Source organism: Aspergillus pseudodeflectus, assembly GCF_044049435.1.
Source record: "Aspergillus pseudodeflectus strain CBS 756.74 chromosome Unknown BJX68scaffold_27, whole genome shotgun sequence".
Lineage (NCBI taxonomy): Eukaryota > Fungi > Ascomycota > Eurotiomycetes > Eurotiales > Aspergillaceae > Aspergillus > Aspergillus pseudodeflectus.
This window is the reverse complement of record NW_027263803.1, coordinates 368787-384821: the sequence shown is the minus strand read 5'-3', so window position 1 is coordinate 384821 and position 16035 is coordinate 368787. Positions and strand designations below refer to the sequence as shown.

At 51.3% G+C, this 16035-nt stretch overlaps 7 protein-coding genes across 7 annotated transcripts; 3 read left to right on the top strand and 4 right to left on the bottom strand.

Moving 5' to 3' along the window:
* Positions 1 to 449: 449 nt before the first annotated feature.
* BJX68DRAFT_107945 (uncharacterized protein) lies at positions 450 to 983 on the bottom strand. The gene has a single exon (XM_071035864.1). The coding sequence runs from the start codon at positions 802 to 804 to the stop codon at positions 535 to 537; it is 270 nt and encodes an 89-aa protein (XP_070898072.1). The 5' UTR covers positions 805 to 983; the 3' UTR covers positions 450 to 534.
* On the bottom strand, positions 749 to 2628 carry BJX68DRAFT_239303 (uncharacterized protein). Its single transcript, XM_071040503.1, has 3 exons — positions 2135 to 2628; positions 1952 to 2077; positions 749 to 1889 (listed from the first exon to the last, which is right to left on the bottom strand). The coding sequence occupies exons 1-3, from the start codon at positions 2198 to 2200 to the stop codon at positions 1164 to 1166; spliced, it is 918 nt and encodes a 305-aa protein (XP_070898071.1). The 5' UTR covers positions 2201 to 2628; the 3' UTR covers positions 749 to 1163.
* Positions 2629 to 3070: 442 nt separating this feature from the next.
* Positions 3071 to 5861, top strand: BJX68DRAFT_239299 (nuclear and cytoplasmic polyadenylated RNA-binding protein pub1). The gene is made up of 5 exons (XM_071040501.1): positions 3071 to 3837; positions 3887 to 3991; positions 4044 to 4691; positions 4759 to 4891; positions 4983 to 5861. Exons 1-5 carry the CDS (start codon positions 3445 to 3447, stop codon positions 5150 to 5152), a joined length of 1449 nt encoding a protein of 482 aa, XP_070898070.1. The 5' UTR covers positions 3071 to 3444; the 3' UTR covers positions 5153 to 5861.
* Positions 5862 to 6016: 155 nt separating this feature from the next.
* Positions 6017 to 7547, top strand: BJX68DRAFT_107885 (PIG-Y family protein). The gene has a single exon (XM_071035862.1). The coding sequence runs from the start codon at positions 6113 to 6115 to the stop codon at positions 7301 to 7303; it is 1191 nt and encodes a 396-aa protein (XP_070898069.1). The 5' UTR covers positions 6017 to 6112; the 3' UTR covers positions 7304 to 7547.
* On the bottom strand, positions 7382 to 8879 carry BJX68DRAFT_107899 (glutamine amidotransferase subunit DUG3). The gene is made up of 4 exons (XM_071035863.1): positions 8753 to 8879; positions 8608 to 8703; positions 7815 to 8547; positions 7382 to 7762 (listed from the first exon to the last, which is right to left on the bottom strand). Exons 1-4 carry the CDS (start codon positions 8765 to 8767, stop codon positions 7461 to 7463), a joined length of 1146 nt encoding a protein of 381 aa, XP_070898068.1. The 5' UTR covers positions 8768 to 8879; the 3' UTR covers positions 7382 to 7460.
* A 338-nt stretch (positions 8880 to 9217) lies between these two features.
* On the top strand, positions 9218 to 12518 carry BJX68DRAFT_239291 (dynamin-related GTPase MGM1). The gene is made up of 3 exons (XM_071040500.1): positions 9218 to 9636; positions 9695 to 11713; positions 11768 to 12518. The coding sequence occupies exons 1-3, from the start codon at positions 9336 to 9338 to the stop codon at positions 12205 to 12207; spliced, it is 2760 nt and encodes a 919-aa protein (XP_070898067.1). The 5' UTR covers positions 9218 to 9335; the 3' UTR covers positions 12208 to 12518.
* On the bottom strand, positions 12519 to 15431 carry BJX68DRAFT_239289 (alternative NADH-dehydrogenase). Its single transcript, XM_071040499.1, has 5 exons — positions 15179 to 15431; positions 14589 to 15103; positions 14171 to 14509; positions 13150 to 14121; positions 12519 to 13094 (listed from the first exon to the last, which is right to left on the bottom strand). Exons 2-5 carry the CDS (start codon positions 14938 to 14940, stop codon positions 13021 to 13023), a joined length of 1737 nt encoding a protein of 578 aa, XP_070898066.1. The 5' UTR covers positions 14941 to 15103; positions 15179 to 15431; the 3' UTR covers positions 12519 to 13020.
* Between the last annotated feature and the right edge of the window lie 604 nt (positions 15432 to 16035).

Here is a 16035-nt window from a genome sequence, read left to right as displayed (position 1 = left end):
CGATCGTTATTCTCTTCTCCTCCGATACACAGGAGATTTGACATGCTCCGCTTTGACAGTGTTTTGACACACCCTTCCCATCACCAAAACTGGCCCCATGTGATTATTTACTGATGTGCGCCGCCATTCGGACGCTTATCCTTGGATGGATTCATACTAGCCCGGCCCAAGCATCGATCCCCAGTGAAGAATTACCGGAATGGGCCTGGGGTCTGGACCAAGGAACCGCCCTCACCCACCCAAAAGGCCGCCCCCGAAATAGGAATGACGTCGAGATTCTCCCAAGTCCATCCGAACGGTGGTGCATGCGGGAGAATCGGCAAGCAGAGAAGCACGCTCAAGCCTGTGAGACGCTTGATGAGTGATGTTCAGGGCAGCGGCCAAGTTTCTTGGAATTGCATGAGCCACTTGCCAATGCGGGGATATTGACGCGGCGCTGGTGACATCATGATTTAGCTCGCTTTTCGTCTTCGTCGTCTGACTTCGGGCCACAAATGATGACTTTGCCTTACTAAGGCAACTGTTCGCCCTGTCTCATAGAACATGGTCTGGCTCATCCTCTAGGCTCAACTTACCTAGCCAGGTGACATCGCCCGGTGCGGCCCCCAGAAAACTCCGAGGGCTCGGAGTTACTTCGGTTTCGCCAGCCCTGTCAGCTGTCAGTCTCTGTACGGTTCGTCTGTTGCGATGTTCGTACTTTTGTATAGAATTCCTGATTTTCTGATTGTCTTCAGCATCAAGTTTCGTTCTTAACTCTAAATGTCTCCTATAGAGTAAATCAAGATTTATCATGTGCACACCCATGATATTGTACAGTAAAAGGTCGAAATATATTCAGCTCGATCGAAACCCCAATATAGATTGACTCCGATATTAGGAGTACAAATCCGGCATTTGAAGGTCTGCAAGCCATGAATTGAATTCTAAGGGACTGACTATCTTAGAGTTCAGATGTATGTAATCCCAGCAGGCCGGTAGCGCTAACCTTGAGTTCAGCTTTCGAACGTGTGGGGAGCTTCGGCATTCTTCAAGCTCGCGTGTCTGGCATCATTCTCAGGTACCATGGCAGGACCGGAACAATAATCCGAGATATGTTAGTCAACGCTCGGCACCTCTCTTCACAACTCTTTTGATCAGGCGGCTGCCACCAAGATCCTTCAAGTTCATGTAAACCAGCTATCATCCAGCTCATTGATCTGCATCAATTCATCACCTCCCAGCAAATCCTGGTCGCCGTTTTCGTTCCCTCCCATATTCTCACTTTCCATAAACAGATCATCGAAACTGGACTCCCCTGGTCCCATAATATCTTCTGTGTTCGTCCCAAATTGTTCATTTGGATCTCCCGAGAACTTTTGAAGCTCAAGGTCAAAGGCGTCCCCTCCTGCGGGCAAAGCATTTTCGTGACCCGGCTCCGTACTTCCAACCTCGAGGCCATTGTTGACATTTGGATCGCCAAAGTTTGCATTGAAAAAGTTCTCGTTTCCGGCGTTATTATCGTCTCCAAAGTCAAGTGTAAGGTCGAACTCGTTTTGCCCTTGGTTGTTCAGCAGGGAATCAAAGTTGATTTCCTCTGCCCCTGTAGCCTCCTGGCTAGGAACAGTGGGACCAGCGCTCTCCCCTTGTGGTTCCTCTAGCTTGACAGAGATATCGGACGTATCCTGTTGGTCACTATTCGTGTCCGTTTGCTGCTCGACCTTGATTGCGGTATCTATTGGTTCTCCGGCACCGGAGCCAGCCACCGTTTGCTCTGGGCCGAGCATAGCTTGAGGCCCGTCAAGCGCGGCCGACTCTCCCATGACAATATCCGCATCAGGACGTTTGCGAAGAGCTGCTTTCCTCGCCCGAATAACTTCATAGTCCCTTTCTAGGAATGCTTTCGCAACGAACTATCCTTTGTTAGCACCCTTCAGAGAGTTCGTGATAGACATAGATCAAGTTAGCCACATACAATCTGCTCGGAGAGATTGTCCAGCGCAAATTGGAACTTATCATGCGCTGCAGGAAGAGTTCGCTTCAATTGGGCTCGAGACTGCAAGGACCCTTGTGATCGGAAAAACCGGCCAGTCTCGATAAGCTAATCTGAAATCAGCATGCATTATCAACACATCTATCTTCTAAAAAGAGACAATACCGTTTGATTTAATGTTGCTGTTAGGGTTTCCAGTGAATCCGGATTGGAGAGGTTTGGATATGCCATGAGGACTGCGGTATTCTTGTAAATTCGCAGATTGGGCAAGCCGACTCCCGGGTTTCCAATACTGAGCCCGTTTACCCTCTAGACAACACCTTTTGACGATCCGAATTCGAGAGCACGCTGAGACGGAGGTAGCGATTCGCCGGCAGCCGACAAAAAAAGAATGTGGTTTGAGACGGTGGAGCAGAGGTAAGACCACGAGCTTGAGAAGTTATTAATAGTCAGAGAAGGGGGTTCCTGGCGGCTCGACCGTCAGAACTTGTTCCACTGTTTCTAGCGTTGGCAAGCGGAGTGTAGTTGTTGGTCAAGAAGGGATGAGTGATCGATGGGAGAGGATCGAGCAGTCTGGTTAAGCGCCTGTCTTCGAAAAGCCGACCCCATCGATATTGCGCTAACCGTACATAGTATAGCAGATCCCCCACCGAGGCGGCTCTTGGACCACTAGTGAGGAAAAAAGGCGAGAGCACTCTGGACAAAACGAGGATCAAAAAGCCCTTCCGCGCAATGGGTGATGGGACTTTTTATGGTACGGTCGTAGATTACTATTTGTAGCTCGTACCTGAGGAGATCGTTCTTTTGGTACAAGTCAGATCTCCCCAGCTTTTGCCCCTGGTCCTTCTTCTGCTACTTTTGCCCGTTTCTCTTACACTCTTCTCCTTTTTACGAGCAGAGCGTCCAGTTTTTACCTTGCTGTAGATTCTCTATTTTTCTCTGGCCTCGTTATCTTTATTTATATAGCTCGACCACTTTCCTATACCTAACCTTGTCCAAACTGTGGTTTTGCGGGCGGACCTGGAGGAGCCAGGATTCCACTTAGCGCCTTTCCATCCATCACAAAGCTTTCCACCATCCCCTCGACTTGTCACCGTCTTTTTTCCTTCTCAGCAACTGTTTGCTGCTTGATTGTATAATCTAGCGTGTCTCTTTTTCTTTGCTTTTCTCTTTCTTTATTCCTTTTCACTTTTCTCTTTCCTCGTCTTGCTCCGAGTCAACTACCCTACATCTCGTTTCCTCTCCTGTTCCCCCCTCCTCTCCTTGGACGCCTCCATCCCCGCGTCGCTTTTTCCGCCTTCGACCACCACCGAATTCCAGTCTCAGCGTAACACGCTGCATCGTCCCGTCACAGGCGATTGTCATATTATCCTCCACTACCTAGCCAAACGCTGCTGTCACCCCCTCGCTTGCGGATTTATTCTGTGAACTCCAGCCTTCTCGTGTACGCCGCAAACCTGTGATTATCTTCAACAATGGCGGATAACGTGTCTGCTTCGACCACTTCGTCCCATCCGCCGCCGCAAGCTTCAACTGCTGCCTCGAACCAACAGTACGATGCCTCTCAGGGAAATGGCCAGACCAATCCCTCCCACATGCCTCCGCCGCCCCGCCCACCCGTAGTGATTCCTCAGAACACAAACCCCATCCCGACCGCGATTACCTCTCCGATGTCTGGGAATATGGTGTCTCCCACCAGCGCTGGTGGATATGTGCGGCGTGCAGCCCCTGAGCCAAACAAGCGGGCTCTCTACGTCGGCGGTCTCGATCCCCGAGTGACGGAAGACATACTGAAACAAATCTTTGAGACCACTGGCCATGTTGTCAGCGTCAAGATCATTCCCGACAAGACCGTTAGTTCTACAAATGTGAGCATGACACCGAGCCCCGCTTCTCGTAACGTACTGAATTAAACAGCAATTTAACAACAAGGGAAACAACTATGGCTTCGTCGAATTTGACGACCCAGGTGCCGCCGAGAGGGCTATGCAGACGCTGAATGGGCGCCGGATCCATCAGTCGGTATGCGCGAAAATATCCTTTTCATCCTCATCTCCGCTGATACCTGTTCTAGGAGATCCGTGTGAACTGGGCATACCAGTCCAACACCACCAACAAGGAGGACACTTCCAACCATTTTCACATCTTTGTCGGCGACTTGAGCAATGAAGTCAACGACGAGGTTCTTCTTCAAGCCTTTTCAGCCTTTGGCTCGGTTTCCGAGGCGCGCGTGATGTGGGACATGAAGACTGGTCGCTCCCGCGGCTATGGCTTCGTCGCCTTCCGTGATCGCGGAGACGCAGAGAAAGCGTTAAGCTCGATGGATGGGGAATGGCTCGGTTCTCGCGCCATCCGCTGCAACTGGGCTAATCAAAAGGGGCAACCGTCCATTTCCCAGCAGCAGGCAATGGCTGCAATGGGCATGACACCGACAACGCCCTTTGGTCATCACCACTTTCCTACTCACGGTATCCAGAGCTACGACATGGTTGTCCAGCAGACCCCGCAGTGGCAGACCACTTGCTATGTGGGCAACCTTACCCCTTATACCACGCAGAATGACATCGTGCCCCTCTTCCAGAACTTTGGCTACGTTATTGAGAACCGTATGCAAGCGGACAGAGGATTCGCGTTCATCAAGATGGACAGCCACGAGAATGCCGCGATGGCCATCTGCCAGCTGAATGGCTACAATGTCAACGGCCGTCCCTTGAAGTGCAGCGTACGTTCCCAGCCATATACTTCGTTCTGCTTTCCTCTCATATCTATCGAATGCTAACCACAAGCAGTGGGGTAAGGATCGTCCTCCTACTGGCCAGTTCGATAATTTCTCTGGTCAGCAGGGCAACTCGTCTTTCAATTCCAGCCCAGGTCCGTATTTCCCTCAGTACAGTGGCCCTGGGGGTCCCATGACTCCTCAAGGTAATTGCCGTTCCTCTTATTCTTGATTTATCTTCGTTCCTCTTATTGTCGCCATTAACCAGACGTGGTTACTAAGTATGGTTGTTCACAGGTCCAGCGCCCGCTGGAAGAGGTTGGGAGCAGCCAGCGATGGCTGGCCAGGGCTACGGCCAAGTTCCAGGCAATGCCGGCTATGGCCGAGGACAAGGCACGCCCAACCCTGGCTGGAATCAGCCCAACAGCGCCAGCTTCGGAAATGGCTTTGGTGGCTACCAACAGTAGCATGTCGACAATTCGCCGACCATATCTGTCACATCCGTGAGGACTTGACTTTCCTCTTTGTTTCCTCCACTCCCTTCCTAACCGTCCTTTTATCTTCGACCATCACCACATCCCGAATCGACTACTTCATCCCCTTCTATCTGTGCTTGTGCTTGTTGATGATTACCTACTGGATCTCTGAGCGCCATTTTCCATTCTCGAATTGTCTTGTTTTCTGAAATGAAATTTGTGTGTTCTCGTGCACCAATACCCCAAGTCCACATTGTTGAGCCAAATTTCGTCTGCTCTTTCTTTGAACGATACTGCACCTCTTCGATCAGAGTCAAGCTTCTTGGGCTTCGGATTCAAGCGTCCTGCGGAATAAACTAAAAGTACTTTCTTCCTGTCCCCACACCATGGTTGAGCCCGTTTTGGACCCCTATATCTGATTAAAATGTCTTTGAATCTGTATCGTATCTTTTTCGTATGTACGAGCGGTCTTGGAAAGACCTGCTATTTCCCATCGGCCATATCAGAATTCCTGTGCGATAGGTCTCTGTTCCTTTCATGGCTGCTGGAATCCCTTTCATGTTATTCTTGTGCTCCTGAAACTTTTTCTTCTTTAACGGCCTCAAGATTCCCTCTCATTGCTTACTCTATATCACCAGCTTAGACCATTCATAGTCCATTTAGGTCCTGAATCATACCCAAGGCGTTGTATCACTTCAAAGTACTCGCAGAATAATCGTCGCTTGGGAAGTTGGGAAAGTGATACACTGGGTAAAATAAAGTAGTCGAGGAGACCTTGGTGGGGAAGTTGCGGGGAGCCATGAAAGTCTAAATCGGTGACCGCCTTCGGGGCTGACCCTTTCCTGCCCCTGACATCCACCACCTTTCAAGAATCACATCTCCACGCGATTTGCTTTGCTTTGGCAGAGATAGATGTGGATGGACTAACACCTTGTCAAGGCCACCTGGTCAATGGAAGATGCAATTGACGACAAGGCTGCTGCACCGTCCCACGACAATGAAGATCGGCTTTCGGGTCGGGCCCGCTCTGAGAGCGCAAGCAGTGGACACAAGCGCAGCTCCTCGGGATCATTACTATCCAGACTCTCGTTTTTGCGCATGATGCAAGCTAGCCAAAATCCCTCGGAACGAGGCCACTCGGGCCTCGAAGCCGACGATGACCGGGACGACCTCAGTTCCAGCTTGAAAGGGAGGGCAATGTCAAGCGCCCTACAACAGAGACGGACACGCAGGAGAAGAGGTTCGCTGAGAAAGACGGCCTTGCTAGGCACCCGATTTGATTATCGCGACAAAAAGGCTACAAGACCCCCTGTCGATGCTATCCGTGGAGATGTTGCCGACCAACCTCAAATCCAACCACAACCCCAGCAACAACCACAACTTCAACCACCGCCTGTTCCGACCCATAGTCATACGCGCTTGCGATCTTTTGCCGATTCGGTTCCTTTGAACAACTCATTTACATCGAGCGAACCCCCCGGGCGAGAGGCGCCAGCTGAGAATAGTGCACCCACCTGGACCTTAATGGATGTGCCGCAACGGGCTCGGAACGGTCCTCACCACCATCCAATGCAATCTAAGGAGAGCCTCGTCAGCGAAGATGTCACAACCGACGATGAGGATATTGTTTCTTTTCCTTCTAGAAAAGGCATTGGCGCCGCTCCAAGTGCGTTCCGCAGCTCCAGTAACACCTCAAGCACCAGCGGTGCGGGCTTGCACCTTCCAACTCCTGGGTCGAGCGCCGATTCCTACTACTCCCTGCAAACGGACCAAAAGTACCGAAGTACCCATCGCGCAAAGTCGCCCCTCGCAACGCATGCGGTTGACATCACTAGTGGCCAGGAAGTGTTGGGTTGGGACTATTCTGAAACCGAATGGTGGGGTTGGATAATACTGATAGTGACCTGGTTGGTCTTTGTCGTAGGGATGGGAAGTTGCTTTGGTGTCTGGAGCTGGGCATGGGATGTTGGGGAGACTCCTTATGCACCTCCGGAGCTGGAGGATGACCCTACTCTGCCTATTGTTGGATATTATCCTGCGCTCATTATATTGACCGCGGTTATGTCGTGGGTATGGGTTGTTGTTGCATGGGTTGGCATGAAGTACTTTAAGCATGCCAATATCACAGGAGATGACACTTGACCGCAAGAATCATAACTATAATCAATGAAATGAAATGCACGACACTCTATGTACTATAACCAACTCAATAAACGAGCTCCCAACGCTTGACCATGCCTGACCCAACGCCATTGACTCCACACATCTTGTCAACACTTCAAACTCAAAACTCTGTACCTTAGTGTGACATGGCGAGCTGATTAGCTGTCTCCAGCTGGCTCTTAGGGATACCACTGTTGGCCTCGTCAGGGCCAAGCCCGGGACCGCTGACTCTAATATCAGGTGTCGTGGCCTTGTCCGCCGCTGCTGGCTGCACTGTGGTTCCTGGTGCCGTACTAACAAGGCCCTTGGAGACGGCATAGCACGAGGAACGATCATGGTTTAGGTCCTCGCTGTAGAACTCGTCTAGGATCGGGTGTAAGAGGACGGTTTGTTTATGGATCGTGACAATGGAGTTGGCGGGAACAGAGACCCAATTGTCTGGTAGAAGATGTTAGCAAACAACTCCGTCAGTACTCAGTGGGTGTCTTACGTCTCTCGAAGGTAATAGGCTCGCTAGCAACCAGGACAATGTCGGCACCTTTATCGTGTCGCTCCATCTTGAAATGCCCCTTCACCTTGCCCTCCTTCCACTTGGTCCCCGAGGAGAAATACAAGCTCGCCGGTTCGTCCGTCTTGCTGCTGATGTACCTCGTGCAAACCACAGTATGGCCGTCGGTCACTGCAAAGTTGAGGAGACTGCGTGTCTCCAAGTTCTTCACATTGTGCCGCTTCGGAATATCTGCAATGAACTCATTGATCTTCGCAATCGTCTTGACCATCACCCGCCGCAAAAGCGCCTGTCCGAAACCCTCGGGCCCCGGGTCCGAACTCGGATCAACCCCTTCCTTCGCAAGCAAGTCAAGGAACAGCGCAAACGCCCACTCGCTATCCGTCCCGCCCTTGACGCCTAGGTACCATTTGTCCTCGAGCGAGTCGGCCAGCGCACGCTTGATATAGTGCCAGCCGCCAATCCCGCCGTTGTGCATCCACATCAGCGTCTGGTGCTGGAACGGGTGGCAGTTTGTGTCGGAGAGAGTGCCCTCTGTTGTTGCGCGGACGTGCGCAAAGATGAGATTCGAGCATGTCTTGCTGGCGAGACGCTCGAGGTTCTCGCAGTTCCAGGCCGGGATCGTGGATGTGAATATGCAGGGCTCTGGACCGAGTTTGGGGTCCGTATAGAAGCCCACGCCGAAGCCATCACCATTGACGGGGCGGCGGTTGTCCTGTTGGAGTCAGCCCTGTTGCCGAATTTGATGAGACGCTTAGATGCTGGTTTCCCTTACGAGTCTTAATCGAGAGTCGTACGACTGTGTAAGGATGGAGTGACTGGGCTCTGTGACTAGCTTGCTGAGGCGAATCTCATGCCTGCCCTTGTATACCTGAAAGAGCGTTAGTCAAGCTCAGATATAGGTGATTATTTCGGCGTACTAGAAAACGACACATATCTGGCCAAAGTAGTCCGGCTTGCGGATTAAAAGCTGACACAGTATGGGTAATCTCAAACTCGTAGAAAAGAAGTGCCAAAAAGCAGCTGTACTTTAGATGTAGCGGTCACAGCAGTCAGAAGGCAAACGATTAGCTTTGTTTGCTCCGAGTACGGAGTACTGAATCTCTGGCATCAGACACAACAACCACGTTCAGGAGATTTTCAACTGACGAGATACAGCTCAACTATCATTCAAGGATATAGCTTGAAAGAAAAGAAAAATTTTACCCCTGTTTTGCTTTTTGTCCGACAGCCATAAATCACGTCAGTTTATGGCACACGTGACTCATCTCATGGAATTTACGGTCGGCGCAGCGGCCACCAATGCAGGTCAGTCACGGGATCTCCGCCACCGAGGATCCGACTGACTTTCGTTCTCGGCCAGCGGCAATAATCGTGACTTTCCTCATCGCCGTCTGTATCAGCAAATCAACCAACAACCGTGGCGGATAGCCTGGGGCCACATGACAGCCATCTACTTCTTCCGGCTTACTGGATGCGCGTAAGACTGCGACCTCAAAAGCCATGAGCGGGAGGATCCTCTCCCACCGTCTTGTTCCGCTCATGCGGACGGGCCTTTTAGCCCGGCATGTTCACAACGCCGGTGCGAGGACCGGTGGTCTTTTACGAGCTGAGAGCGGTGCTGCGCTGCGTGGTCGCGCCTGGCCTATCGGGGCAAATGGGATTCATAACAATGTGACCGCTGTGCGGAACATCTCCTTTGCTCGAATGCTTCCCAAACTCGCGTTGAAACTCGTACGGGTGCCTGCTATGTTCGGAGGAGCTATGATAGCTGGCCTTGCTTACTTTCAATATCAAGCAACGCGTATGTGATTGATTCCCGCTATCAAAACCGGAATACGCTAACGATTTGAGTTGTTTAGAGGCGGGCAACTACGCAATGGATGTACTGAAGCGTGCGGGGGAAACAGCGGGCGATGCTGCGTCGGGATTTTTCCAGGGACTGCAAGGGGTGGCCGAGCAAACACAACGAGGATGGCAAAAGACTACGGAGGATATTGAGGCACCTGAATGGTTACAGAAGCTATTACGCGCCGACCAAGACTCGCAAGGCGGTGGATCATCAGGTGGTGGTGGTGGTGGACAATCACCGAAAGAAAGTCGAGCTGGAACGGCTGCGGCTGCAGGAGCTGTTGGGTCCGTCTTTGGGTATGAGCAATCGGAGGACGATTCGGCGGCTCGGACTGATGCAGAGAACGATCAGATGATGGTGCTCACTCGGAAGATGATTGAGATTCGAAATATCCTACAGACAGTCGGGCAATCTGGCTCTTTGACCCTACCGTCAATCGTGGTCATTGGCTCGCAATCATCTGGTAAAAGCTCTGTTCTTGAGGCTATCGTCGGGCACGAGTTCCTTCCAAAGGGCTCGAACATGGTCACTCGACGTCCCATCGAACTCACTCTAGTCAACACCCCCAACGCGCAAGCAGAATTCGGAGAGTTTCCTGCCCTTGGGCTCGGCAAGATAACAGACTTTTCACAGATTCAACGGACGTTGACCGACCTCAATCTTGCTGTCCCTGAAAGGGACTGTGTTTCAGACGATCCTATCCAGCTCACAATTTATTCGCCCAATGTTCCCGATCTTTCTCTTATCGATCTTCCCGGATATATTCAGGTTGCCGGCCACGATCAGCCACCTGAATTGAAACAGAAGATTGCCGATTTGTGTGACAAGTATATTCAGCCACCGAACGTCATTCTCGCAATTTCCGCCGCAGACGTGGATCTGGCCAACTCGACCGCCCTGCGGGCAAGTCGCAGGGTTGATCCCAGGGGTGAAAGGACAATCGGCGTCATAACAAAGATGGACCTGGTCGATCCGGAACGTGGTCTAAGCATACTGGCAGATAAGAAATACCCTCTACGGCTCGGATACGTGGGTGTCGTTTCTCGTATTCCGCAAACAAATGCCCTCTTCTCGAGGGGAAGCGGGAACATCACACGTGCGATCCTGAGGAATGAAAACGCCTACTTTTCAGCTCATCCTAGTGAATTTGGCCCGGAAGCAGGTGTTTCGGTGGGCGTCAAGACACTACAGAAGAAGCTCATGCATGTTCTTGAACAAACGATGGCGTCAAGCCTAGCAGGTACTAGGGATGCCATCAGTCAAGAGCTGGAAGAAGCAACTTACGAGTTCAAGGTGCAGTACAACGACCGGCCTCTGAGCGCAGAGTCATACCTCGCTGAAAGTCTTGATGGCTTCAAGCATTCATTCAAGGCGTTTGCGGAAAGCTTCGGCCGTCCTCAGGTTCGAGAAATGCTAAAGGCTGAACTCGACCAGCGTGTCATGGACATTCTCGCCCAGAGGTATTGGAACCGGCCCATCGACGACCTAACACCACCAATGGCCGAGCTGGACCCTCTCAGTGACCTTCCCAAGGCCGATCCCGAATCGCAATTCTGGCATCGTAAACTCGATGCTTCCACATCATCCCTAACAAAGCTAGGCATTGGCAGACTAGCCACGACAGTCGTGGCGAACGCGATTCAGACACACGTCGAGCGTTTAATAGCCAACTCTACTTTTGCCTCCCATCCTTATGCTCAAAAACAAATTGGCGATGCCTGCACCAGCATCCTAAACGACCGCTTCTTTAGCACGAGCGACCAGGTCGAAAATTGTATCAAACCCTATAAATTCGAGATTGAAGTCGAGGACCCCGAATGGGTCAAAGGACGGGAAAACATCAGCAAGACTCTGAAAGAAGAACTAAAAGCCTGCGAAGCTGCACTCAAACGAGTTGAAGATAATGTTGGAAAGAGAAAGCTCCGCGATGTAATCTCCTTCATTGACAGGGTCAGAAAGGGAGAAGTCGTCCTTGAGGGAGACGGGTCTGGTGGTGCGGGAGGATTCAGTTCTTCCCTCCTAGCCCTAGGTTCGTTCCAAGTACCCTCTCACACCACTAAACTCGACTAACCACCCATTACAGGCCGCGAGGGCGCCTTCCTCCGCGATCGCGCCGACATCGTCAAGATGCGACTAATGGCCGTGCGCTCGAAACAATGCGCCTCCAAGAAGAACAAATACTACTGCCCGGAAGTCTTCCTCGACGTCGTCGCCGACAAGCTCACCTCAACCGCAGTCCTCTTCCTCAACGTCGAGCTCCTCTCCGAATTCTACTACAACTTCCCCCGCGAGCTCGACATGCGTCTTGGCCGGCACCTCTCCGATGCAGAGGTTGAGCGGTTCGCACGCGAAGACCCCCGCATCCGGAGACATCTTGATGTCATCAAGAAGAAGGAGCTTCTAGAGCTCGCTCTTCAAAAAATCGAGAGTATCAGGCAACTCGATGGCCGCGGGAAACACAGGGATTCCGAGCGTCCGTTGGGAGGAAAGGAGCAGAGGAGTCGTGGATGGAATCTCTTTTGATTGAGATGCTTGCCACGTCTTTGTTTTCTTCTGCCGTCCAATATCCTCCTTTCCATTTACTATCTGCCAAATCCATGGCTCTTATACCTCTTTCCTACCATGGAGACCTTTTGACTCTCTCTGTATACCATAGCTCAGATATCTTGTTGCTCATACTCACCAAGCACTCCTAAAAGGCGTTCTCAAAGCGTTTGTGTTTATTTACTACATACCACGCTTTATTCCCTCTTGTCAATCCCAACTCTAGGCAGTTATTCTCTACATAGATTTTCAAGTGAACAAATATAAATTGACTCGTCCGAGAGATTTGAAGGACATATATGGAGAGATTGATATTGAAACAGAAGGAAATACGTTATTGAGTCCCACAACTCTAACAATCAGAAGTCTATGCGAAGGCCCACAAACCCAGTCTATCCAATCGTACATGAGTAGGTAAGAAAAACGAAAGATAAGGATCACGAAAAAGATGGATCTCCGCCAGGATCCCGATCCTTAAGGTCCATAGAAAATCCACCACTAGAACAAGAAAAAAAAAAACATTTTGTGACTGCAACCCTATTGGCGACAAGTGGGAATAGCGGATGTACGATGACAAGATAGGTTGTCACACAGGCCGGGATATCAACATGGCGCGGAAAGCTCGGTTCGGAGGTGTATAAAGAAAGGTAAGTCGTAGAGGAGGCGTCATGTAGAACAGGGGATTAGGATCGGAGAAAGGAAACAAGGGTCACGCTTGGAATATCATAAAGTATGGCGTATCTAATGTTGTACACGGTTCCCAACAGTCATCTATCAACTGCAAGGACTGGTTTACTCGCGAGACACGTCACGGCCAAACAGCTTGGCCTTGACCCAGTCAAGAGCAACCAAGACGCGGTTCCGGGCTAGATGAAAAGGTTAGAACAGTTCAGTAATGGAATGGGCGAACAGGGTACATACTGCTGAAGCACATGCTCAAATAAGCACTACGCCAGAAGAGGTAGGTCATAGTTCCACCGCTTGCGATGTTGCCGCTCAGCCAGCTGATGTCTGCAACCGCACGCTCCTTTCCGATGTAGGCCAGACTTCCTTGGTGGGAGTACTGGAAGGGACCAATCTGCTTGGTTCTTCGCAGTTGCTTCTGGAGTTCGCGGATTTCGTCAAAGATCCTGTTGCGTTCCTCCTCACCCTTGGCTACTGACTGAGCCTGAGACAGCTCCTTCAGATCCTGCTCGATGGCGTCGGTCTTGGCCATGGTGTTGAAGAGGCGGGCAAGGAAAGCACCCTCCTGGCTAGCAACCTGGGCGGTAGGGGCGTAGTTGGTGATAGCGCAGTCACCGACGGCCCAGACGTTCTCTGTTCCGTTCACGACGAGGTACTCGTTGACAGCAAGGCCACGGCGAGAGTTCTTTTGGGCGGGAAGCTGGCTCATGAGGTCGCGAACGATGGGGCGAAGAGCATTGCCAGTGGCCCACACCAGCAATCCGTAGGGAATGGTCTCGATTTCCTTGGATCCATCAGGCTTGGTGATTTCGGCTTCGATGTACTTGTCGGTAACGTTCTTGACCATCGTCTTGGTGCGGATCGTTATAGCTTCCTCCTTGAATGTGGATTCAGTGTAGTCAATCAGCTGCTTCGAGAACATGGGAAGCACATTGGGAAGAGCTTCCACAAGCGTGACGTGGAAATTCTCCTGGATCTCGGGAATCCACTTCTTCAGATCTTCCTCGAAAAAGTCCTGCAGCTCACCAGCGAATTCGACACCGGTCGGGCCACCACCAACCACAACCATGTGGAGGAGACGTTTGACCTCCTCATCGGTCTGATCCTTGAACATGGCAGTCTCGACGCAGTCCATGATACGCTTGCGAATTTTCTGAGCGTCACCGACCTCCTTCAGGAAGCAAGAGTGCTCCTTGACACCCTTGATACCTATCATTACTTTAGTAGAGCGCCTTCGGGGCAAGGACATTTCGCATACCGAAAGTAGCATTCTCAGCGCCAACGCCCATGACGAGCATATCAAAGGGAACCTCGGTGTGAGAGATTTCACCCTTGATTTCCGACTCATCGCTAATGTGCACAACACGCTTCTCGTAGTCGACCTTGGTGGCATCCGCTTCGTAGAACTTCACGTGGGCTTTCTTGTGGCGCAAAATGCTTCGGATAGGCTCCATGATCGAGCGGTGCTCAACCTGACCAGTTGTGCAGGATGGCAGCAGAGGCGTGAATAGGAAGTAATTCCGGGGCGAGATGACGATAACATTGTAGTTTTCGGTATCGAGCTTCTTGAGAAGAGAGACAGAGCCCCATCCAGTACCTGAGAGTCCGATCAATGATTAATTGAGTTCTGCGAAGCTCTAGCGCGAGCAAGCAAAACCGAAAATACTTGAACTTACCAAGAATCACGAGGGTCTTTTTGCTCGGATCAGGGAGGGATTGCTCGATGGGATGGCGTTGGTCGTAAATGTTGTAAGCGAGATTTCCCACTAGACCAACACCCGCCAGCAAGGTCAGACGCCAGGTCCAGCGCAGGAATCGAAATCGTCTCCGGGGCTTTGGCGCAGGAGCAGGAGCAGCATCGGCGTAGGCACGGCGAGCAGTGCGCTGGATTGTTTGCTGGGCGTTACGGCTGGAGCGAAGAGCCTGGACCGGCGACCGCGTCGAGAGCGTCCTGCGCGACAGCGACGTCAATTGCATGACGGATGGCGAGGCCATCTTGGACCGGACAGCCAGCGTACTTCCAACCATTGTCAGGCTGTACAACGCGTGGGAGCGAAGGGATGGGGGGATGGGAGGGAGAGGAGATGGGAGGAAGAAGAAGAACAAGTGACGATGGCAATGATGATTCACAATTAAAAGGCGCAATCTGAAAAAAATAAAAAATAAAAAAAATCAGGAATTTTTCTGGTAGCTGCGATAGAGCGTCGTTAGCTATTTTGGGAGTGCCGGTGTGACTCGAGTCGAGCCCTTTCCAAGCAAAACTTACGGAATTTTCCCTCTTTTCGCGGTCGGTGGATGCCTCAGGATCCACTTGTGGTTGCTGGAGTCTGAAGGGAGAGAATTGGAGAAACGAGCGTGAGGGGAACTTTCTCGGTGAGGAGAAATTAAGCGCCCCCTCAGTAAATCTAAATCACAGATTGTATACAGTTTTCGGATATAGATCCGATCATGAACGGGACTAAATCCGAGATAGCGCTTGTATTCACAGTTGCTGCGTTGCAACATGCCAACAGCATCTCTCTAACCCAGCTGTCGAGCTTTTTGTTCCCAAACTCTGAGCTCCTTCGGGATGCCGAGATCTGCCCCCAGAACGTCAAGCTCGCTGACTCATCCTCTGCCCTACGGTCATTCCCGCAGTGTCGCCGGGATTTCCCGCATCCACAGTTCGAAGCAACTGGACTCCTCGATTCAACAGAGAACGCACGATCAAAGTCCGGGGAAATCATTCGAGATCCACTTTCTGCTCTGAAGGGCTCCGTTTCTTTCCATCCGGGGATTCTCGTCGCTTGGACATGTGCCTCGGCTTGCCTTGTTCCTTGGTTAATATTCACCTATCTATCACATCTCGCACCGAACATGACGACGAGAAGCTCTCGATTCATGTAATGAAAGGCACAAAGTGAGGTAACTCTAAGAGACGGAAAGAAGTTAGAACATGGCAGCCGTTTTCCCTTCAGATCTTCGCCGTGGCAACACGATGGGGACGATTCTCCCCAATTCTCATCAGGCAAGCAGACTACTAGCTCACGTTTGCCAGCCGAGCTGCATCTTCTTTCAGAAGACCTTAACCTGTGGCATGCCGTGAGACGGTTTGTAGGTTATATCCTCGAAGTTTCTGCTAAG